The 24,205-nt window shown below is 53.8% G+C and overlaps 1 protein-coding gene, 1 long non-coding RNA gene and 1 pseudogene across 3 annotated transcripts; 1 reads left to right on the top strand and 2 right to left on the bottom strand.

Annotated features, from left to right (window-relative positions):
- Nucleotides 1-2,106: 2,106 nt before the first annotated feature.
- PVR (PVR cell adhesion molecule) lies at nucleotides 2,107-16,926 on the bottom strand. 2 transcript variants are annotated; one of them, XM_045813561.2, is made up of 8 exons: nucleotides 16,686-16,926; nucleotides 13,572-13,931; nucleotides 9,715-10,017; nucleotides 8,637-8,754; nucleotides 5,733-5,881; nucleotides 4,749-4,880; nucleotides 3,276-3,307; nucleotides 2,107-2,758 (listed from the first exon to the last, which is right to left on the bottom strand). In XM_045813561.2, exons 1-8 carry the CDS (start codon nucleotides 16,747-16,749, stop codon nucleotides 2,621-2,623), a joined length of 1,296 nt encoding a protein of 431 aa, XP_045669517.2. In that variant the 5' UTR covers nucleotides 16,750-16,926; the 3' UTR covers nucleotides 2,107-2,620. The 2 variants fall into 2 exon arrangements, with proteins under 2 accessions (XP_045669517.2, XP_087727012.1); XM_087870886.1 differs by having other exon boundaries at nucleotides 4,749-4,877.
- LOC148108286 (haloacid dehalogenase-like hydrolase domain-containing protein 2 pseudogene) lies at nucleotides 10,045-13,297 on the bottom strand (annotated as a pseudogene).
- A 144-nt stretch (nucleotides 16,927-17,070) lies between the features above and the next one.
- On the top strand, nucleotides 17,071-22,213 carry LOC148108285 (uncharacterized). The gene is made up of 4 exons (XR_015720859.1): nucleotides 17,071-17,728; nucleotides 19,230-19,286; nucleotides 20,562-20,705; nucleotides 21,115-22,213. It is a non-coding gene; the product is annotated as an uncharacterized LOC148108285 (long non-coding RNA).
- Nucleotides 22,214-24,205: the final 1,992 nt, after the last annotated feature.

Genomic DNA, 24,205 nt, shown 5'->3' with positions numbered 1-24,205 from the left:
GTGTTTGAAGCCACAGCTTGTGGTCATACAATTCCCCCATCTAAAATGTGCTATGCGGGGGGAGCGCCTGGGGGGCTCAGTCAGTTGGACTGCCTTCCGCTCAGGTCACGATCTCAGGGTCCTGGGACCGAGCCCCACATCGGGCTCCTTGCTCAGCGGGAAGCCTGCTTCTCCCTCTCCCTCTGCCTGCTGCTCCCCCTGCTTGTGCTGTCAAATAAATAAAATCTTTTTTTTTTAAGATTTTATTTATTTATTTGACAGAGAGACAGCCAGTGAGAGAGGGAACACAGCAGGGGGAGTGGGAGAGGAAGAAGCCGGCCCCCAGCAGAGGAGCCTGATGTGGGGCTCCATCCCAGAACGCCGGGATCACGCTCTGGGCTGAAGGCAGACGCTTAATGACTGAGCTACCCAGGCGCCCCCAAATAAATAAAATCTTAAAAAAAAACCAAGATGTGCTATTTGGTGGTTTTGGGTATATTACGTTATTTTTAAAAATTGTGGGAAAATAGAGTTGACAAAAATTGGCCATTTTTGGCATTTTTAAGCATACAGTTTTGTGGCATTAATCACATTCACAAGGTTGTGCAAAACTGGATATCTGTAAGCAAAAGAGTGAAGCCGGACCCTCACCTTATTCTCTATGTGCAAAGTAACTCAAAGTGGACCCCTGATGCTTTTTATAGAGGACCTAGTTAAAAATATAAAAGAGAGAGAGAAATAAGATGGGCTCTCCCCAGGGTGTCTGAGAAACTTGAGGGCTCATGTCCCTGTGGGCCTCTTTCTCCTTTTCTAAGCGAGCTCCATGCCCAGCGCGGAGCCCAATGTGGGGCTTGAACTCACGACCCTGAGATCAAGACCTGAGCTGAGATCAAGACCCTTGGGGCGCCTGGGTGGCTCACTCGTTAAGCGTCTGCCTTCGGCTCAGGTCATGATCCCAGCGTTCTGGGATCGAGCCCCGCATCTGGCTCCCTGCTCAGTGGGAAGCCTGCTTCTCCCTCTCCCACTCTCCCTGCTTGTGTTCCCTCTCTTGCTGTCTGTCAAATAAATAAATAAACTCTTAAAAAAAAAAAGTCAGACCCTTAACTGGCTGAGCCACCGGTGCCCCCCCCCCCCACCCCGGTCATTCAGGTTCTTGCTCCTATACCTCTGGTTCTGTCCCACATGCCAAAAGTCCACACAAAGTCAGCCCCTCCCCAATTCCTGCAAAAGACCTCCCTTGCACACAGCTATTCAAGGTGTAATAAATTAACTTTAATAAAGGATTTGGGGCTGGGGATGGACAAGGGTTTATGTAGCAGCAATGCCTCCCTGACGCCGTGGAGCCCTATGGGCCTTGCCACCCCCTCACTCCTCGCATTCTTCTCTGTTCACTCTCTCCCCTCCATCCAGCGCAGGTCCCAAGAACTTGTGTTCTCTTACACGGCAGCTCATGCCTCAGGATCGAGTTTAGTGTCCTGGCCCACGGTCTTAGTTCCTGCCAAGTACTTCCCCATAGACGGGTCTCGCTGTAAGAGGAATTCTGGTGCCTGCTCCCGAGATCGGAGTTCCTTATAAAGGAAACGGATCCGTTGCACCTGAGCAATCTGCCTCCCAGACCTTGGGCTGTATCCTCCCTGGTCTGAGGGCTGTCCGTGTGGTTTGCACAGCCGTCGCTTTCGCTCCCCCAGGATCTCTTCCTCCTTGTTTGGGACACTTTGCTTTCCTCGGTGGGTGACTGGCTCCCATTCTCCAGGGTCCTGTCAGGCCCAGCACGCTGGCTACACATGCTGTCCCGGGACCTGAGTCTTGGCAGAAGGTGCCAGGATCTTACATCCTTCAAGTGCACGACTGCCATTGTTTTCGCTCCTTGGACAGTGCTGAGCGGCTGAGCGCCAGCCTTGGGTTCTCTTCGGGACAAGGGTCTGTGGCTCTTTCTTGTAACCACAGGGATGCCACAGATAAAGAGATTTAGAAGCTCCAGGTCAGAGGTCGAATTCTTACAAAAGTTCTCTGGCAGTTGGAATAGTCTGTGTGGCCCCACAAGGCAGGAAAGGGTTAATCTTGCCCAAAGGGAGATTGCGCCCTTTGCCCCTGGCTCTGGGAGGTGGCCCCTAAGCCCTTGGAGTGTCTTGGCTGATAGGAGTCTTCGTCTGGGGCTCTGGGCTGCCCCACAGTCCATGCTAACTGTGTGATTCGTGGCGGGGCCCTGACCTGGGGTGGTGCTGGAGACTAAGGTCAGCTCCGTGGCTGGTGACCAGGTCTGCAATGATGCGCCCCCAATAAACACCCTGGAAACCGAGCTCAGGTGAGTGTCTCTGGTTGGCAGGACTCTGCGTGTTGTCACATATCATTGCTGGAAGAAATCAGTGCTGTCTGTGCAACTGAGCTGGTGCCCGGTCTCTCCCGGATGGTGCCCCACGTGGACCGTAACCTCCGCTGTTCATGGTAATAAACCGTAACCGTGAGCACAACGGCTTCCCTGAGTGCTGCGATTCCTTCCAGCGAATGACTGCTCCTGAGAGGGGTCATGGGGGCACTGAACTTGCACCTGTCACTGCGTTGCAGGGCAGGGGGGACATTCTTGAGGTCTGGCATGAGAAGGGTGGCCAGTCTCTTTGGAGGGAGACTTCATCCCCTGGGGCTAGGAGCCAGCTGCGAGGGCCATGTCCTCCCCAGCCCCAGTCTCTCTCTCCAACCGTCCTGGCGCTGTCACCTGGTGCTCTCTCGGTGGATCCTGGGAAGAGCTGACATTGGTGTCCACAACCGTATAGGAGACATACTAGAAGGCAGATATTCAAACTTTAGCCTCAGGGCCCTTCCCAAAAGAATCTGCCCCCTGGAGCCCAGCACGCGAAGAGCTGCAGTCCTGTCCCCTCCCCTCTCCTCTCCTTGGAGGTCAGGGCGGTGCTTCCTCAGTTGCTCTTAGCCCAAAGACCCAGAAGTGATCGGGGCAGCATTTCTTAAGGTGGGGTCATAAGTGGGGAGGGAAGGGGCACCTATGGAAATGCAGATCCCCAGCACAGACCCACCAGACCAGATGCTCAGGGCACAGGGCCTGGGAACTTGCATTTTTAGGAAACTTTTCAGGACAGTCTGCCCAGCAGGAAAGGTTGGGAACCATGGCTGGAGGCATTTGGAGAAAAAAATTCAGGACCTGGCTCCTGCCACCGTGCTGGGGTTTGGTTAAGTGCTGCAGATGCCCAGAGATGCCTGTCCCCTCCCTGGGAATGTCCAGGCAACGAGTCTGTGGTCCGTGCAGGCCCCCACACCCTCCTCAGCCCCACCGCCACACTTACGCCATTAGCAGAGGAGCTGTGTTGGTCCCGACCTAGGGAAAGAGGAGGAGAAGTTTCAGGAATGAATGACAGTGCTGGAAAGCATGGCGAGAGGACACATGCGGGTGGCAGAGCCCCTTGAATTCTCAGCGCCAGCTCTGCTATTGACACGGGGCGTGGGGCACTCCCCACAGTGGTTATTTGTAAAGCAGGACTGGGGTATAAGCCTCACCCAGTATAAATAAATATTCATTCAGCATGGATTCTGGAACCTGATAGAAGGTTTCAAATCCCAGCTCTGTCCTTTAGGAGCTGTCCGACCTTGGGCAATGGACACTCTGTACCTCAGTTTCCTCAACCATCCATCAGGGATTTATTCAGCAAATAGGAAACGTCCGCTTTGCTCCAGGTGTCTTCTGGGCGCTGGAGATACAGCTGTGAGCAAAACAGCCCCAAATCCCTGCTCTCACGGAGCTCGTACTAACCGCAGCAGTGGTACCGGCAGCAGTAATCAGAGCCTTACGTACGCACAGCGTGTGGCTTACGATGGGCCAGATGCTGCGCTAAGTGCTTCACCTGTATGATCGGGTACAGCTACTCCCATTTCACAGAGGAGGAAACTGAGTCAGAGAGAGTAGGTCATTTGCCCTTGACGACATGATTACTAAAGCAGTAGAATGGAGGCCCAGACACAGGCAGTCTGGCTCCGGAGATGCCATGCTTGGCAAACACTTCCCCAAGTGCCTCCTGTGTGCCCAGCCCAGTGGTCGGCATGACCATCACAGTTCTGGCTCTGCCCTCCTGGGGATCACAGTTCGCTGCAGAGACAGACGAGTCCCCACAGAGTGGTGTGTCCCAGAGTGGGCAAGGGTTGGGGTGGGGAAGCCCAGAGCAGGTGCTTGGCTCACTCTAGGAGATCGGGGAGGGCTTCCTGGAGGAGGAGGCCTCCAGCTGGGATGTGAGGAGGCAGTTTTGTTTAGGGGTTGAGGGAACAAGCTTTGTAGTCAACAGAACTGCCCTCTCCTCCTGACTTTGGGGCTGTGTGCCCATTGGCAGACCTCCTCTCTGCGAGCAAACATTTCCTCATCTATACAGCGGGGCTCACTGCTCGGCGTGCAGAAAGTGCTCGACAAAACGAAGCTCTTCTGCAGCTCTTCTCATGAAGCCAAAGGACTTCACCAGAAGGAGCCATGGGGAGGGTGATCCAGGCAGGGGAACAGCCTGTGCGGAGCCCTTCAGTCACGAGCATCAGGCCCTTAGGGCTGGGATTAGGATGTCCGCTGCTGCCCCTACTCCCTAAACATTTGTAAAAAGGCATCAACGTTCCAATGAGCAGGATTTTCTGAACTTAGTGGCCTCCTGTGTAACATGGGGGAAGCTCACGGTACTGAGGATTCAGCAGGAGGCTGCCGTACAAGGGGCTGACTCTAGATCATGGCAGGGGGTCAAGCGTGGCCCCATTCGCCACTGATATGCCAGAGAGGAGGGACTCACGGGGGCGTCTGAACAGCCGGAAATAAATCAGGGACACCAGCAGGGCCACACCGACCACGACTCCCACCACAGTCAGGGTAATGATGCTCACAGTGGACCAGCCTGGTTGTAGCACCTGGTTGGAAGGTTCTTCTGGAAGAGAAGCGGCAAGCACGGTTAGGTTCAGAGGCTTCTGGGGTCTTCACCTGCCCCCAAAACATTACTCCTCATCCTTTAAGGAAGCTACCACTCTGCCTCTCCTGGTCATGGTTCAGGGGGGCTTAACCCTACCCTCTGGTTCCTAGGATGGGACTCTGACCCAGGCCTGGCCGGTCAGAGCATTCTGTTCTCCCTGTTGCGATCAATTCACGGGGTGCTGGGACCCCAGCAAAGCCAGTGACAGTCAGCCCTGGGACTTCGGCTAGAGCTACTGAAAGTGGTGTTATTCTTTCCCCTGGGATTACTGAACGGGTGAGACGAGAGGCTGTAGCTGCCGAGGGACATCTCCCCTCCCTGAGGATGCAGAGAAAAGCAGAGACACGAGATGTAAAGGAAAGTTCCTGGGTGTCACTGTTGGAGTATCTGGATCCAGCCGTACCTGAAGGTGCATTTTCAATAAAGTCCCATTTTTGCTTAGACTATTTTGAACTGTGCTTCTATCACTTGCGATCGATAAAGACTCCTGCCTCATATGCTTGGAAAGGCCTTTCTGAGTCCCTGGGGACAAGCCTCACACAGCCACCCAAGCCTGGGTTTGCAGAGGGGGTGTTTCCAAGAGGCTGCACAATGGTTCCAATGGTACAGATGGCGAATTAATGGAGAGGAAAGCTGACTCCACTGGTCCTTTCATGAGGGGGATTAGGGGAAGGATGGGAGTCAGAAAGCATTCTTGTGTCTGAGGACTCCCATAACCAGGAACCACCTCCAAACTCCCCCCTCAGAGGGAATCCTGCTGTGACCTCCTCCTTCGGTCCCTCTGTGCTTGCCACCCAAAGGGCTCCTCACCTCTGACCTGGATGGTCAGTTCTGCCTGGCCAGTCCCTAGGGCGTTGGTGACACGGCAGATGAAAGTCGTGTTGATGGACTTGTCCACGGTCTGGATCAGGAGCTGCGAGTTCTGGGCCACAGCAGAGGGTGGCAGGGACCCATTGGTCCTGGCAGAGACAGAAGGGGGAGGAAGCGGCAGGTGTGAGCCCTCACATGTACTCATGCCATCTCTGATCTCAGTGGAGAGCACCCCTGGAATTTCCTGACTCTTCCTCTCATACCCATATCCCACCTATCAGCAGGTGCCGGCCGCCCCATCTCCAAAACCTCTCCAGACTCCAACCACTCCACAGGCCTCCCTGGCCACCACCCCAGGCCGATCCCCCTGCTCCCGGGCCGCCGCGGCCACCTTCTCACAGGGCTCCCTGCCTCCGCCCCATCCCTCTCTGTCCCCACGTGCAGCGGCTGGCGAGATTTTGTTAGAACTAACTTGTTCACACCCCTTCACTCTTCAGAGTCCGCCCGTGGCTCCCGCCTCACGCAGTGTCAACCCAAAGTGCTTACGTAGCCACAGACCCCAAGCGCTGGCTGCTGACACCATCAACCACACTGTCTGTGACTCTCCCCTTTGCTCTGTGTCCACGGTGGCCTCCTTGTTGATCTTTGAACACTCCCACCACAGGGTCTTTGCACACGCCGTTCCCTCTGCCTGGAATGCTCTTCCCCTGGGTACGTGCCCAGCTCATCCTTCCTTCCTGCAGGCCTCTGCTCAGATGTCACCTTAGCGACACCTTTCTTGGCTGCCCGATTTCAACTGCAACGCCCTCCCCACCCCAGCCCACCCCACCCCACCCCGCTGTACCTCTTCCACAGTCTTTATCCCCATCTGACGCGCTACTGACTTCCCATCGTTATTTTGTTTGTTTCCCTCCCCCACTAGAGTGGAAGCCTCAGGAGGGGAGGGGATTGGGTCTGCTTTATTTACCAGGGCATGTTGGCCCGTGCGATCTGGCACACAGCAAGCAGTCAACGCACTTCGGTTTAGTGGACAGAGAAGACGCAAGCATCCTGCACGGCCGGGCCAGAGCCGGCACAGAAACCCAGCCCTGTGGCTCACGAGCCTGGATCATGGCGCTCTGAGGCCGGACAGGAGGGGCGTCTGCCAACACCACCGGAACACCTTTGGCCGCGATTCCTCTGACTGACCGTAGAGACGCGGCTATGGCTATCCACATGTGCGTGGGTGCAAGCGGGACGCGAGCCCCGTATCCCACGTTCAGGGGTAGTTAAATAATTGGCAGCATGCGCATCGGACGGAATGGGATCCCAGCAGCACTGGAAAGGGGGCTGTGGGGACTCTGACGTGCCTAACAGGTGAAAGACGGATGGATGGGGAGAGGGACGGACTGATGGACGCGAGAGGGCAAATCCAGTAAAAGGTGAGCGGGAGAATCCGCGGGGTGGGCTCTTGAGAGCTCACTGGGGAAGTCTCACGTCTTTTCTGTATGTCTACTGATCACCTGATGAAATGCTGGGGCAGATGGGGACGGGGATCTACGTGCTGTGACGCGGGAAGGCGACCCTGAGATAGAGGGCAGGTTTCAAGACGGTGCCCGTGGCACGGCTTTTGTTGAGAAGCGTAGAGAATAAAACACGGGGGGGGGGGGCGGGGCATATAACAAACGGTAACGGCGGATATTTCTGGACACTTGACTTCGTCTTATTTTCTTCCTTTTGCTCATAACCGGATTGTCTAAAGCTTCTACAATGGCCATAAATTATTTTGTAATAAGAACAAAAGCCCGATACGGATTGTGTAAAACCATCCATCCCTTTGCGTTTTCCTGTCCCCCCTCTTCACCCTGGCCTTGGTACGAATCTGAGGAAATCTGAGTGCTCTGCGCCTCGGCTTCCTCACCTAGAGAATGGGGACAGCACCCGCTCCGTCAGAAGTGACTGAGTGGCTTACACGAGGTGACCGGGGAGGTGGGGTGGCCCAGCTCAGAGGTTAAGAGGATCGGTTTGGAGCCACATGCCGATTTGAGAGTCACTTTTGTACCCTTGTGGTCGTGGGACCCATGCAGATGATGGCACCTACTGGGGCCCAACTTATCTTCAACCTCGGGCACGGTGACGGTGCGGCCCGTGCCGGAGTGTGGGGGTCACACAGGGTGAGGCGACCACTGGCACACCGCAGACAACTGAAAAGAGCGGGTGTAATGGTGAGCCTGCACTAAACCCCCTCATAAACTGTGCACACAAGACAGAAATTTTACTGGGGCCTAAAGCTGACTTCTCTCTTTTTACTTTCTTGTACCTGCCTCCTCCCTCAGACCCAAGAGTCCTGCCCCTGGCCCCCTCCTCCCTCAGACCAAGGAATCAGGCCCCTAGTCCCTCCCCCCTGACGCAGGAGCGCAGGCCCCCAGCCCCTCCTCCCTCACACCCAGGGGTCCAGGCCCCCGGCCCCCTCCTACCTCACACCCAGGGGTCCAGGCCCCCGGCCCCCTCCTCCCTCACACCCAGGGGTCCAGGCCCCCGGCCCCCTCCTCCCTCACACCCAGGGGTCCAGGCCCCCGGCCCCTCCTCCCTCAGACCCGGGAGTCCAGGCCCCCGGCCCCCTCCTCCCTCACACCCAGGGGTCCAGGCCCCCGGCCCCCTCCTCCCTCACACCCAGGGGTCCAGGCCCCCGGCCCCCTCCTCCCTCACACCCAGGGGTCCAGGCCCCCGGCCCCCTCCTCCCTCAGACCCAGGAGTCCAGGCCCCCAGCCCCCCCCCCTCAGACCCAAGGGTCCAGGCCCCCAGCCCCTCCTCCCTCAGACCCGGGAGTCCAGGCCCCCGGCCCCTCCTCCCTCAGACCCAGAAGTCCAGGCCCCCAGCCCCTCCTCCCTCAGACCCAGGAGTCCAGGTCCACCCAGGACTCACGTGCTCCAGTCATAGCCTGTGGGCTCCGGTTTGCTGCGGACGTCACAGCTCAGGGTGGCCTCACCGCGGCCGAGGTACCAGTTGTCATCGTAGCCGGAGATGGAGACCTCGGGGGGGTCTGAGGGAAACAGACACACAGGCTCAGAGACAGGGACCCTTCAGAGGGGCCTAAAGATACATGGGATCATGTCATAATGAGAAAAGGCCTCAGTGGGTTTCAGGAACAGCCCAAGACAGAGAGGCCCGTGAGGAGTCTGGGGCAATGGATTCCCCCAGAGAACAGAAGGCCAGGAGTCCTCGGCACGGTGGGAGGTAGCAGGTGCTGAGGCGGCTTCTGGGGACCTGTTTCTCTCTAGTCATTTTCCCGGGTAGCCAGATCCTGGCATGCCATGGGTGTCCTGTGAGAAAAGGCCTCTTAGATGCTCATAGCACACGGGAGCATATTCAAGGCTCTGACAAGTCCTGCCGGGAAGAATCCTGGATGACCCTGCTTCAGCCCCTGTTTATCCATCCCAAATGTGATCGACAGGGAAGACTTTTCAAAGTCCCCAAGGGGAGGGCCAATGAGACAGCGTGGTTTTTTTTATGGGGAGGAGCCAGGGTTGATCCCCTCCTCCCTCAGACCCAGTGGCAATATTGAGGGTGTCCAGGGTAGACAGTGCCTGAGGGAATCAGTGTAGCAACTGGCCAGGAGGGAGTAATCATATGGCCAGTGTAGACGATGGCAAGGCAGTGTAGCAAGTGGACAAAGGAGTTGGTGTAGACAACACAGGAAACAGTGTAGTGATGCGGGCAAGGTCAGTGTAGACAGCTGCCTAGGGAAGCAGGCAGAGGCCGTGTGTGTAGGCCAGGTTCAAGGGAGCCGGGAGAGACAGTGTGGGGTGTCGGTGTAGACAGAGGCCGGGAGAGCCAGGGGACACAAGCCGGGGTGCAGCGTTGACTGTGGCCTCAGAAGCTGGGTACAGACAATGAAAGCCAGTGGTCGTGGTCCGGGGGGCCCGTGTAGGCAATGTGGGGGTGGGGTTGGAGACAGTCGGGTAGCGGCCCTTGTCCTTGCACACATTTGGGGGGCACTCACAAGGCACATCGAGAGTCACGGGCAGCAGGACGGGCTCCTCCAAGCTCTCATGTTCCACTCTGCAGGTGACAGTCTTGCCATCTGCTTGGCTTGAGGGTATTAAGGTTAAGAGGCTGGTGACGGTGAACGTGCCAGGCAGGTGTCCCGGCACCTGGCTCTCGTTGGCCTTCTCATCCAGGTGTGGCCAGGAGATCTTGGCGGGCGGGCGACCCTCACTGGAGACGCAGCAGGCCACGGGCACAGGCTCTGGGCTGAGCGGCCTGAGCGGGACCTCCTCAGTCTTGACCTCGTTCTCCGGCTGGGCTGCGGACGGGAGCAAAAGGGACTGGTCAGTCCTCGCCTGCGGTCTCTCCACAAATAGCACCGCAGCAGAGGGGCGCAGCTAGGTGAGCACGCCGGAGGGCCGGATTCAAGTCCCGGCTCTGATCCTGAGCTGCGGCTTTGGGCATGTCTGTGCTCAGTGTCTTTGTCTGTCAACGGGAGAGAATGATAGGATCACAAGCGAGGAGAATATCAGGTACAGCGCCTGAGATGGTACTTGGCGCATAATAAGTGCTCAGTAAATGCTATGATTACTGGGAATTGAATACATGGTCTGGCTAGAGGATGGGCAATGTTGGGGACCCAGCAATGCCTGAGGCAGCCCCAGGCCCTGGCTCAGGGGATACACAGTCCAAGGGGAAGACAGATTTGCCCAGATAGCGGTAACCCAGAGTGGGCAAGGCTGCGACGGGGGAGCCCAGAAAGGGGTGCCCCAGTGTTGGGGGAGTGATGAAGGAGGGCTTCATGGAGGAGAGGAGGGCTGAGCAGTGCTCTGGAGGTTGAGAAGGGAAGACAGGCTCGAGGTCACTCAGTTCTACGGCACAGAGCTGGGCTTTCACAGGAGGTCTGACTCCAAACCTATCGTGTGACCACCTCTTCATTATTCTGGTGATTCCCAAACCTGGGGCTCCGCTTGGTTCCTTCTTCATTATTACTTGTTACTGTAGTGTTATTATGGGCTGGAGATTTCTCTTACATTTGACTCACTGGTTGTGGGGTTTTTTTTGGGGGGGGGGAGATAAAATACTGGTAGTTTTCATTTTACATAAAATTTCCAAAACAATGATTATACAGTATAACAGGCATCTGCCATGAATAGGTTATTCATGGAAATTTTAAGTTAAAATCAGCTTCTAAATTTAAATTAGTCATCTCTGCCTAATGAAGAGAAAAAACAAATCACAGGTGCTGGGAATAATCTAGATTATCTCATTTTCCCCAGCTGTTGAAGCCCATTTCCTTGATCACTTGGGCTTAAGGTCAATTTATTTTGCTTTTCCTGACTTGTACTTCACTGGGCCCTTCTGAGGGATTTCACAGCTGACCTCAGCCTCATGCGCTTTTCAACGCATTATTTTATTTTATTTTGTTTTATTTTATTTTATTTTATTATTTTATTTTATTTATTTTTAACACATTATTTTATAATTTGCAAAACGCCGTTGCATTTTATTCGCAATCGGAACACTACCCGCTCCCAATGTACCGGCGAGGAGGCAGCAAAGAACATGACTCCCTGGTGTAGATGTTCCCTCCCAGCCCTAACTGATGAATATTTTAAAAGGCGTGGCATCAAAATCTCAGCGTTCCCTTTCTCTGATGGGTCTCATCAGCTTTTATAAAAATAAAACAAAAGGCATAAGCAAGGCTTAGGGGCTCGCTGCAATTCAACACCTTTCTTTCTAGTTAATGTGCAGTGAGGAGGGTTGGTCCGGGTCTATGTTGGCACGGAGTTGGGGAGGGATTCATTCCAGACACGAAAAGCTGTGTTTCCAGTTGCTTCTGATTCACCGAGGGGATCACAGCGGATGCTCTCGAATGTGGCCCACAGCCCAAGGGAAGCTCTCACAAAATTAAGGAGGTGGATTAATTTTTTTTTTCATCCGCTGCTCGAGATTTCCCAGCTGTTACTAAGATACCTAGCACGCTGACACTGTGAGCCCCACCACCATCTCCTATCATGCTGGCCTCCTCGGGTTCACGGCCAGCGCCCCGGGATGCCTCCAAAAAGGACGTTTACTCTGGTTCTCGCGCTTTGGTGGCCTCGGGTGTCTGTGGCCCACTCTAAAGCAGTCAGGAAGGGTCCAGCCCCCAGGGCTAGACCCTCTTTCCTCTTGGACTACCTGGCTTGGTAGATTGCTATCAGAGGCGTCCTGCCCGGGAGTACCCAGAATATTCGATTCAAGAATTTGATAATGAAAATGTTCTGGTGCCAATCCTGTGACCACAGCATTAGGATGACTTGTTCGTATTCCTCTGAAATCAGGTATGGTCTGATCATGTAGTAGCATGGGTCCACCCTGTTTCTGCTCTACTAAAAAAAAAATAAATAAATATATATATATATTTTTTGAGAGATGGCATAAGTGAGGCTTGCACAGGGGTGGGGTGGGGGCAGAGGGAAAGAGAGACTCCCAAGCAGGTTCCATGCCCAGCATGGAGCCTGACTCGGGGTTCGATCTCACGACCCCGAGATCATGACCTGAGCCGAAATCAAGAGTCAGACGCTCGACGGACTGAGCCACCCAGGTGCCCCTCTGCTCTACTAAACTTCTGGCTGCAGTCAGAGAAGATGATATCTCAGCTTCAGAGATATCAAACTCCAACTTTTTCCACCTTTCCAATAGGTCTTCCGTGCTCTCTTGGGTTGTGCTGGTCACACATCTAACCACGCCGGAAGTACCACGTAGCCGTTTAAGAGCTTCCCGGGCGTGGCACAGCTGCATCTTCAGTGTCAAGTGTGCCACTGAGATCCACCAAAACCGCTTTGAACCCACAGCGAGCTGCCATCCTTCATTCCCCCCACTCCGTCCTCAGCAAAGGCTCTGCTAACAGGAAAGTCAGCACGGCGACCTCGAATCCAGCCCAGGGCACCAGTGAAGCAGCCGCTAGATGCCAGGAACTGGGCCCAGGGCCGCTCACGGGTTCTGAGCTACCTGCATCCCGAACTGTGAAGACCTGAAGTCCCAGATTTGCTGAAATGCCAAGTGCTGCCTTTGGCTGGGTGCTGTGGGCACCTTTCCAAGCACTTAACGGTACGGGAGTCCGTTTCGCAAGGCCTGGATCAGATCCCTGCCTGCGAACGGTAAGTATGCATCAGCTCTTACTAATCCTCATAGGGATCTCTACTTCACAGAGCCATAGGGACTTACTCAATTGCTAAGAGGAAATGTTCTGTCATATTCTCCCTGGTGCTCCGGATCATGACTCATGAGTCCATGACAATACCTGCGGGGCATCTGGGCCCCAGGCGGGGGGGGGGGGGGGGGGGGGGGGGGAGCCTCCCGTACTGGGTGTCAGAATGGCCCTCTTTCCTGTCTGTGTATTTCAACTCTCCCTTCCTACCAAGGCGAGTAACAATGATTGACAGCCATCAGGAGCTCACAGGGGCCTCTGTTCTAAGGGTCGGCTGGATCAACTCCTGAGACCCTCAGGACAGCTTTCTGAGGGCAACACTATTGTTACTAACCGTATTTTATAGGTGAGGAAAGGAGAATCAGAGATGAAAGCATTTGCCAAGCAGGTGGTAGCCAACTGGGATGCAAACCCTGGCCTCCCCCCTTCCCAGGCCCCTGCGAGGGCTCTCGCTGTCTCCCCCTTCCTACCGGCCACCCCCATGCTCTGCACTCAGTCTGCAAGATCTTCACCTTACTGTCCAGGATCCCAACTCTTCCTAGCCTCCAGCTCCTTCCCCCGACCCCCCATCTCCTCCTTTTGTCCCCACAGAATCTCCCCGCTCCATCCCTGCGTCTCCTCCGCCCCCCTCAGCCCTCCACCCCCCTGCAGCTCTCTTCTGTCCCGCCTCCTCTGCTCACCGAGCACGCGGAGCCAGGTACGGGCGCTCCTGCTCCCCTCGGGGAACATGGCGAAGCGGCAGGTGTAGTTGGCTTCATCTTCGGCGCTCAACTCCCGCAGGGCCAGCGACCCGTCCCGCAGCTCCTCGCCCGGCCTGGCGGCCACAAACTCCAAACGGCCGGGCTCGGGGAAGCTGGGGCCCTGGGTGGGGTGGAAGACGGCCACGTTGAGGTCGTCCCCCGCCGCGTTCCGCCGCGTCCACGTCACCTGCGTCACGCGCACCTCGTGCTCCAGCGGCTGCAGTTTGCAGGACAGCTCCACCGTGTCGCCCAGGCGGCCCCGCACCTGCGCGGGCGCCAGCACGCCGACCGTCCCGGTCCCTGCGGGGAAACGCGGGGCGGGTCAGACCTGGCGTCCGCGGTCCGGATGCCTAGGGGCGCCCGGGAAGGACCTCCCTGGAAAGGCTGGACGGGGTCGGGGTCGGGGCTACCCGGCCGCGTCTGCGCGCAGCTTCGCTGGGCTGTGATTACCGTATTTCCCCGATCTCGGCATCATCGCTGCTTTAAATTGTGGCCAATATTGCGGTTAAAAACTTAAATGTGTCATTTAAATCACTTTAAAGCGCACAGTTCCATGGCACTAAGTTGTGTATGTAACTATCGCGACTGTCTAGTTCCAGAACGTTTTCATCAGCTCAGTCGATGCCACTGTGACGCTGTCATTAACTTAAGCACCTCTGACTGAGGGTTAGAGACTAAACTCTTAAGTCTTAGAATCCATGAAATATGGTATTATTATTATTATTACTATGCATGGACCCCGATTGGGAGAAGGTTTGTAGGGGATCCTGGCACAAGAAGGGAGGCGATTATAACCCAAGGATTCTGGATCCCTTCTGATCCAAACTTTCATTCCGATCCGAACCTTCAGGCAGGTTACTTAACCTCTCTGATTCTTTTCCCTAGTTTGTAATGTGGGACTAATAACAGTTAACACTCACAGGCTGTTCTGAGTGCTTCACACATCTCTCAGCATTTAGTCCTTAAACAGCTCCTTAAGGCAAGCACTACCATCAGCCCCACTTTATAGACGGGGAAACCAAGGCGGAGGGTCACAGAGAGGGTAAATGGCAGAAGAGGGATTTGAGGGGGCGCCTGGGTGGCTCAGTTGTTAAGCCTCTGCCTTTGGCTCAGGGCGTGATCCCGGGGTCCTGGGATCGAGCCCCACATCAGGCTCCTCCGCTGGGAGCCTGCGTCTTCCTCTCCCACTCCCCCTGCTTGTGTTCCCTCTCTCGCTGGCTGTCTCTCTCTGTCAAATGAATAAATAAAATCTTTTAAAAAAAGATAAAGAAGAGGGATTTGAACCCTGCAGTCTGCACTTAGGAGTCTTGACCTCTAATCCACCAGGCTCCATATTAAAATCTTTCATCCTCAGGCCTCAGCACATAGTAGGTCAATATGTCTTGGCTCTTACTGCTATTAATAGACACAATGCTATCCATTCTTATTATTAATAATAAAGATACTGGAGAAGGTGGGAAAGAGGTAAGTTCTTTGAACCCCGGTCCTGCTACTCAGCAGCTGTGAGTCCGTGTGTAGGTGGTTTCACTTCTCTGAGTCTCAGTTTTGTCATCTGTAAATTGGGGATGGTTCTAGCATAATAGGGTTGCTGGATGGATGAGGCGATGAAATCTACGTAGAGGGATTAACATGTGTCAATGACTCTGTCCTAGCGGACAGGGGTGCTGGGAGCGTGCTGTGTGGAGGAGGGCACGGTTTAGACACAGGCAACTGGGGAGTGGCGAGCATGTTAGCATGGGCTTGAATACCAGCTTGGCCACTGATGGGCTGCGTTGCTCTGGGCACGCGGGTCTCCATCTCTGGTGCTTCTCATCCACCAGATGGCAGGTCTCCTCCCTGGCAAGGCTGCCATGAAGATGACATTGGGTGAAGTGTAATGACCACACTCAGGTACCCACTCTGTGTAAGACACTGAGCTGCTTCCTTACAAGTGGCCTCCTGCAACCCTCTCCACGGCCCCATGAGATGTGCGCTCGTGTTTTCATCCCCACTGGACAGAGAGGTCAGGTGCACCTCTGAGGGTCAAGCCACTTGCCTAGGTCTACCCTGCGCCCTGGCTCCCGGGCACCAGGCTCTCCTGTCCTGGTAGAGGGGGCTCTGGCCACTATTTTGGCTCACTCATTGGACCTGCTACTTCTTGCTGGTGCCTTGGGCAAGTTGCTTCCCTTCTCCATGCCTCAGTTTCCTCATCTGTAAATGGAGGTGACAGTGGGACCCATATTGGGAATCTCCTTAAGAGGTTTGGGTTGGTGGCTCTCTGTGAACTCCTCAAGCCTTGGGCCCCTCTTTTCTGGAGAAGTGCCCGGTGTTCTGGGAATCACCTTTTGGGAAATGCTGAGATGAGGGACTGTGGCTTCCCCAAGTCTGCATTCAGTATTAATATTGTTCATATGAATTATTATCATTATTGTTCTTACCGAGTGCATTCGACTTTGCTCAGCAGCCTCCCAAGACACAGTCTTACAAGGTAGGTAGAATCCCCACCCCACCTCCCTCCGCCATCCCCAACATAGTTTAGGTAGGCAGAGAGCTTAGGAAACTCTCCTGAGCTCACACAGGTATTAAATACCAAAAGCTGGTTTGAAACCAGGGCCATCTGACTTCAGAGCTGTGTCCCCAGGGCCTGGAACACTGTCTGACACATAGTAAGCGTTCAGTAAACGTGTGGGGAATGAACGCATGCATGCATGCATGAATGAATGGCCATCCCCTTAGAGCCGTCCATTTGGGGTCAGAAAGGGGAACGGGTTATGTGCCCCCACCCTCTCTGATGAAGTCAGCGGGCCCAGCCTGTTGGGGTGTCTGGCCACGGTGAGCAGTAGCGGGAGGTGAGGTGTCTGGGCAAGAGTCATTCATTCTCGGCTGTGGGCTGTGACTTCCCGAGGCTGACGGCTGTGCTCTAAGGAACTGTGGCAGATTTCTGGGAGGCTGAGGGCCCCTCCCCCACCCGGTTCCTCCAGCCCCGGAGCAGGCCGACCATCCTGCCAATGCGGAGGGAGAGAAGGAGCGGCGGCCGCCGCGCCGTGACGGCGGCGGTGGGGGGGTGTCACTCACCAGCTTCCGTGAGCACCCAGAGCAGCGACAGCAGTGGCAGCAGCAGCAGCAGCGGCCACACCATACTGGGTTCCTCCGGCAGCTGGGTCGCCGTTCCGGACCAGCCTCCTTCCTGGTTTGCTGGGCTCCTTCTCCCTCGCCCTGTCGCCGCGGACTGGGAGCTGCAGTCTATAATCCGCGGCACCCCAGCCGCAGCAGCGAACAGGCGCGTGGAAGTTCCCGATCTTCACCTCTAAACGGAGCCGGGGGAGAGGGCGGGGCGGGGCGGGGGGGGGGGGCGGGGGGCTGCTTCCGCGCCTGCGCGGCGCCGCCGGAGACACCCTGGAAACAGCATAGCGGTGGGAGCGGCAGCCTGGAGATCTAGCGGGTGCTTTCTTCTTTTTTATCGAGGTGTAATAAACACATAGTGTATTAATTTCAGGTGTACAGTATAGTGATTCCGCACTTGGATACATTTCTCGGTGCTCACCGGGACAAGTGTACTCTTAATCCCCCTCACCTGTTTTCCCCATTCCCCCCACCCACCTCCCCTCTGGCAGCCCCCAGTTCCTTCTCTGTATTTAAAAGCCTGTCCCGTTCCCCCACCGGTGTTCTGCTTCTTAAATTCCACCTAAGTGAAATAATTTGGTGTTTGTGACTTACTTCACTTTTTAAAGGTCAAGGCTGCTAAGTGCCACAGCTGACCTTCCAACCTACAATCAGGCAGATCCTGAGTTCTTTTTTTTTTTTTTTAACTTAATAAATTTATTTGTTTGCCAGAGAGAGACAGCGCGCCAGAGCACAAGCAAAGGGAGAAGCAGGCTTTTCGCTAACGGAGGAGCCCGATGTGGGACTTGATCCTGGGACTCTGGGATCATAATCTGAGCTGAAGTCAGGTGCCTAACTGACTGAGCCACTCGGGCGTCCCCAGATCCTGGGTTCTTAACCACCAGGCCTAAACCCTCTGGAGTTTGGAGGCAGACAAGGCCTGGGCTCATACTGGGCAAGTTGCTTCCCCCCACCTTCCTCATCTGAAAAATGGACAAGACGACCCTCACAGGAAGGTATGTAAGGCTTAAACAAGTAACTGCTTAGCCCAATTCCTGGCATTACAGTTTGTACTCAGTCGACAGTAGCTGTAACAATAACAACTAGTTATCAATGTTTTTACAGCTATCACTGAATAATAATGTTGGTGAGAATGATGATTCACCCATTCTCCATTCAACAGAAATTTACTGAATCAGGCCCTATTCCTGGCACAGGGAAGGGAGCAGAAAATAACACAGACAAAAATCTCTACCTTTGTGAAGCCCACTTTCTACTGGAGGGAAACAGATGTTGACAGATGAATGCAGAGAACACCATCCTGTCTGGTGGTGATGATGGTTCTAGAGCCACGTACAACAGAGAGAAAGACGAGGGAGAGAGCGAGGGAGGGAGAGAAAGATGAGAGAAACGGAGACACTCAGAGACAATGACTAGGAGGTAGGGAGAGAGAAAGAGAAACAGATACAAAGAAAGAGACACAAGATGAGAGACTAAGAGAAAGGACAGGCAGACACAAGCATAGAGAGAGCGAGATGAGAGAGAATTGAGAGGTGAGAGAGAGATCTAGAGGGTCCTGTACTCAGACACAGAGCTTGGGAGCCTGCCTGCTCCCCAGCTGTGCCCATCCTGGCTATGGTCCCCACCAATCCCCCTCTAGCAGCTCTGACCCCTGTTCTGTAACATCCCTCTATCTTTCTGGAGAATTCCCCTTTTAGGCTTTGGCCAGTTTGGAGGTTTTTGTCTCCCGCTGACGTCTTTGACTCAGAGCAAGTGCCCACTCATGGCGCATGGCCATGAGAGGGTGGCTCTGATGCCTTGTGTCTCTCGGCTTGGACGGAGGTGAATTTCTGAATGGAAACATAGATGCTAGGCTCTGGGAAATCTCTGAATTTTCTGGCACTCTCGTTCTGGGGTGCTGAGTTATCTCTGAATCCGGAACCTGTGGCTGCTGCTACGTTCCTCCCCTGGACCATGCTGTCACCCTCCGGGGTTCCCCCTCCTCCAGGGCTCCCCAGCTCCCGCACATGGGAGCTCGGCTCAGAGCTCTGGGTGGCCAGAGGCTGCCCCCTCCTCTGCTGATGCCTGAGCTTCAGATTTGGGGCCCCCCTCATCCCCTACTCTACCTCTTCCCCACTGGACATCTGACTCCTCTTTGACTGGAACGGAGCCTCTGTTTGAAGTCAAGCCATCAGAACCCTGGTCCTAAACAATGTCACGTGAAGGGAACGATATGGGCCCTCAGTCACTGGAGCTCAAAAGTGGGGTCAAGGCAGAGCTGAGGGTCAGGGATGGGGTGAAAGTGAAGGATGGAGCCAGAGATGGGGTCAAGAAAAGGGAGCGTCTCAGGGACGGGGCTAGGATGAGGGGAGGGTCAGTGGGAGGGGGAGGGCCTTCGGTGGCTGGTATTCCTGCCCCCCCATCTCCCCCCCAAAAAGTTGGGTCAATAAATACTTGGGAAGGCCAAAAGCACTGTGCTATCAAAATCGCTGAATTAAAGTAAATGTCTTGTTTCAGGTCTGGATGAACCTCAGTGAGGATGTGATGGCGGGAGATTTTTGCCAGTTGGAATAGGTGGGTCAAGGCAAGATGTTCTCCCATTCTCTATACAGCCCCTCCCGGGACCCCTCCCCACCTCTGAGCCCTGGGGGTGGGCTGGGATCTCCTTGACACCACTCTCCTTTAGTCAAAGTGTTCCTGGGCGAGAACACACCAGCAGTTTTGAACCCTGTCCTCGGCGCATGGGCCTTTCGGGTATTTCCAATGCTTTGCCCGCGCAGAGGGTGGCGCCCCAAGTAACCACGTCCACGCCACTGCCATTTCCCGGGTGTGGGACGCAATCCGTTCCACGTGTTCCTACAAGCTGATTGGCTGGGCCCAACGGCATGCGCATTTGTGGTTTGGAAGGATATTGCCAAATTGTTCCCCAGCGCTCTTGCCAGCAAGGTAGAGGGTAGCCTTGCAGCGCTTACTACGGGGTATCCTCGTGGCAGTAAAGTGGAGCTTCTAAAATTTCAGATGTGAAGCTTTGTCCCAAGGGTCTGATGTAGGAACCAGGAGGCTGGGGGGTGGGGGAGGGGGAGGGAGACAGAAAGAGTGGGCAGGGGAGAGAGGGGAGAGGGAAGAGGGGAACGGTGGGAAAGGGAGGGGGGGGGTCCGGAGTGTGACTCTTTTGCTTCAAATTCTGGCTTCACCAATTAGTAGCTGGTGATCCTAAACAACCCGGATTATTTATCTTGCCTCCTTTTTTCCTCATCTATAAAGTAAGGGATCAAAAAACCATGTGGTGGCTAAATAAGGTGTTTGAAAGTAAGTTATGCGGTTAAACAAGTAAATTTGTTCAGGTGCTCCACAAATGGCAGAAATTATTCTTGGTGTCCCGGGGCAGAATTTTCTTCTTCTACACTCTGAGGCTAGGCAGGAGAAGAGATGGAAAGAAAACCCGAAAACCAGCACCACCTGCCTGTCCTTCCCCAAGAACCTGCTGGCTACCAGAGTGGGCATTTCCTGTCCGTCATCTCCCGCCAGCTCCCACTCCCACGTCCACTGGGGCGGTGGGGCGTAGAGGTGCCTCCCCACGGTTGTTCCCTCTTTCTTCCCTTGCAAATCCCGCAGGCCTCTCACAGCCCAAGGAAGGAAATGAAACCTGCCCTCCCCAGCCTACTTCTACCACTGGTGACTAATCAGAGCCATACCCTCTGACAGGCAGTTCTCTGTTGTATGAAGGACAAGGTCCGGATTGTAGCTCCTACATGACCTGGCCCCTGATGACAGCATGTCACTTCCTCTTCTACTTTGTAAGTCAGTCAGCCAAAGCCCTCTAAATAAACGGTGTTTGCTCACCTTCAGGCTGGGATACGTTTCCTCTGACCTCCACCCGGCAATGGCTACTCACACTTCAGTTCACGACTGAGCCCGCGCCTCCTCCCAGAAGCCTTCCTGGTTCCCCAAGCTGGGCAATCCCTCCTCTGGTGTTCCTAAGCGTCCTAAGCTGTAAGTTCCACGGAGGCATGGCCCAGAGTAGTGAGAATTCAATTCCCTCATTTCATTTTTTAAAAAAAGATGTATTTATTTATTTGAGAGAGGAGAGCAAGGGCAGGGCAGGGAGGGGCAGAGGGAGAGAATCTCAAGCAGACTCCCCACTGAGCTCAGAGCCCCAGACACAGGCTTGATCCCACGACCCTGAGATTATGACCTGAGCTGGAATCAAGAGTTGGACACTTAACTGACTGAGCCACCCAGGTGCCCCCAACTTCCTCATTTCTAAAATGGAGCTAATAATAGCATCCACTTTCCAGGATTTGGGCTAATAAACAGTAATGATTCATTAAAACCCTTTAGCATAAATAATACCTTCTAGGGACACAGTTGCTCTTGTTAATCATCTTAATGTGTTTTCCAGCACAGCTGACCCCTTCCCCAAGAAGCCCTCTTGGACCCCCGGGGCTGGATCTGGATCCCCCTCTGGGCTGCTACGTCCCAGCCTAGACTGCTCTGGGTTGTCACTGCTGGGGATGGTTCTGTTGCCCTCACTGGACGGTGAGCCCTGGGAGAGCCCTGGGTCCCCAGTACTGCCCAGCACAGGGCTCTATATGGACCAGGGACCGGAGGAAGGCATGTTGAATGAATGAATGAATGAACGAATGAATGAATGGCTTTAGCAATTATTTGATCTGACTGTTACTTGTCTGTTAGTCCTCTTTCCCACCTTAGCACATACAATTATGTTTCCTGTCGATGCTGGAATTTAGAGGAAACTTACTTATGAAGTTGTGTGTATGTGTGTGCGTGAGAGAGAGAGAGAGAGAGAGAGAAGGAGGGAGAGAGTGTAAGCTTGAGAGCTTGCGGAAGAGAGTTTGGGTGTGTTCCAAGAGGGAAGAGATGGGGGGGAAACGGGGAGGGCTGAGGACTTTGGCAAGGAATGGGCTGGAGTTTTGGATTTTGGAGATGGAGTCTGTGAACTCTGCGAAGGAAGAGGCAATGTCTGTTTTTTTGGGGGGGCCATGTCCAGCATCTAGCCACCCAGAAGATCCTCGATAAATATTCATTGGGTGAATGAATGAACCAGATGTTGTTAAAGTAGCCTAGGAATCTTGCTGTGTTCCTATAATTGTGGATCATGGTATACTTTGGGCAGGTCTTGAACCGGAAATAAGTTCTTTTTGTCCCTTTCAGGGTTGAAAGAGTCTGACTCATTGCTGATAAACATGGGAGACAAATATGGGACTGCTGTCACCACTCTATCCCAGACTTGATACTTAATACCAGCATTCCTTCCTGGGGCACGTGGGTGGGTTTCCAGAACTCTCAGTACACCACTTAGAGTAGCTACTGCCAGTCTATCAAAAAGGGTAGTTGAGGGTGCCTGGGTGGCTCAGTGAGTTAAGCGTCTGCCTTAGGCTCAGGTCATGATCCCAGGGTCCTGGGATCCAGTCCCACATCGAGCTCCCTGCTCAGCGGGGAGTCTGCTTCCCCCTCTCCCTCTGCTCCCCTTGCTTGTGCTCTCTCTCTCTGTCAAATAAATAAATAAAATCTTAAAAAAAAAAAAAAGGTAGTTGAGGAGGAATTCACCTTTGCAAAATGGATGTGAAAATGGAGAGGAATTGTGGTCGGAGGTTACAGCTAGAAATTCTATCTCCCTTCTCCCACTTCTTCCTTCTTTGATTCTGCTTGTGGTCCTCAAGCACACAACAGCCGATATGCCTGCCTGGGAGGAAAGTTCCAGGGTTTCTTTGTTTTTGTCTTCCACCCGGATACAAAGTGTGTAATGTCTACACTGTCACAGAATTAGAATGGGGGCAGGAGGGGCGCCTGGGTGGCTCAGTCGTTAAGCGTCTGCCTTCGGCTCAGGGCGTGATTCCAGCGTTCTGGGATCAAGCCCCGCATCAGGCTCCTCCACTGGAAGCCTGCCTCTTCCTCTCCCACTCCCCCTGCTTGTGTTCCCTCTCTCGCTGGCTGTCTCTTTCTCTGTCAAATAAATAAATTAATAATAATAATAAAAAAAAGAATGGGGGCGGGATTCTCAATTTCCTTATCCTGCATCTCCTACTTTTGACAGCACTTTCCACCCCCCTGGAGGGGGGGAATGTTGGGATATGATTTTGCTGTTCTTGGCTCACATTTTCACTGTGGCCCAATTCCTCCACACCTACACGTGGTCACAGGCTCCCTCCTAGTCATGGAAGCTTTGTTTTGCCAAGTGTCATTTAAATCCTTGACTTTGTGGCTTTAATCTTAGTGTTAGATGTATCCTTTGGTATCAGACTGGCTGCAAGGAACCATGGAACTAATGGTGTAAGTAAGAAAGAGGGGTATTTCTTCTTTCATGTACAAAGAATCCAGAGGTATTTAAGACAGGGCTAGTTGGATGGCTTCACGGAGCCTCTGGGCACCCATTTTTCAGTGGGGTGTTGTTAAATTGGCTCTCCAAAAAAAAAAAAAAAAAAAAACCCAACCAAAAACCCCCACAAAACCTCTGATTTGTACTGTTTTCCAATTTCCATGGTGGCATGCTGTAGCAAGTTTCATTGAGCACATACCGTGTGATGGAGATCTTGCTATGGTGCGGCTGACCAATGGATGAGTTAAATATAAATATTTAATGACACGATGTGGTTAAATGCTATCAAGCAGAACACGGCTAGGACACCGTTCCTGTGGTGCACTGAATTTATAACAGGGGTCATGAGGAGGTCTCTTTGAGGAAATTTGCCCAGTTTATTATTACTTTTTAAGATTTTTATTTTATTTATTTGACAGAGAGAAAAACAGCCAGCGAGAGAGGGAACACAACAGGGGAAGTGGGAGAGGAAGAAGCAGGCTCCTAGCGGAGGAGCCTGATGTAGGGCTCAATCCCAGAACGCTGGGATCACTCCCCGAGCCGAAGGCAGACGCTTATCGACTGAGCCACCCTGGTGCCCCTGCCCAGTTTATTTTTAGGCATGGGGAGGGACTTCCCAAAAATTCTCAGCTGTTCCAAAGGGCAAGGGAGCCAGACTTGCTACAGGCTTGGCCAGAGGACGGCTGGACGCTGGCTGGTTTGGACGGTGGCTGCTGTGTCATGACCCGGCCAGATTTGGAGCTGCAAGAACTAGGTCCCGTCCTGTCACCACCCATGCAGGAAATGACTAACTTCTTCTGTAACAATGGAGGGAAAACAGAGGAGAGAAGGGGTACAGCGCGATGCCTCAGGTGACAAAGGAACTGGTTAGATGTTAGGGGTTTCCAAGCAAATCTGAGACCTTGGACAGACCAGGGCAAGGACCCCAGAGTCACTGATCTACACATATGGGTGGTGGGGAGATTTATTTATTTATTTATTTATTTATTTATTTATTTATTATTATTTTTTAAAAAAAGATTTTATTTATTTATTCGACAGAGATAGAGACAGCCAGCGAGAGAGGGAACACAAGCAGGGGGAGTGGGAGAGGAAGAAGCAGGCTCCTAGCAGAGAAGCCTGATGTGGGGCTCGATCCTATAACGCTGGGATA

The sequence above is a fragment of the Ursus americanus genome, chromosome 21 (assembly GCF_024610735.1).
Source record: "Ursus americanus isolate L20-20 chromosome 21, mUrsAme1.1.p, whole genome shotgun sequence".
Lineage (NCBI taxonomy): Eukaryota > Metazoa > Chordata > Mammalia > Carnivora > Ursidae > Ursus > Ursus americanus.
This window is presented reverse-complemented; position numbering and strand designations above follow the sequence as displayed.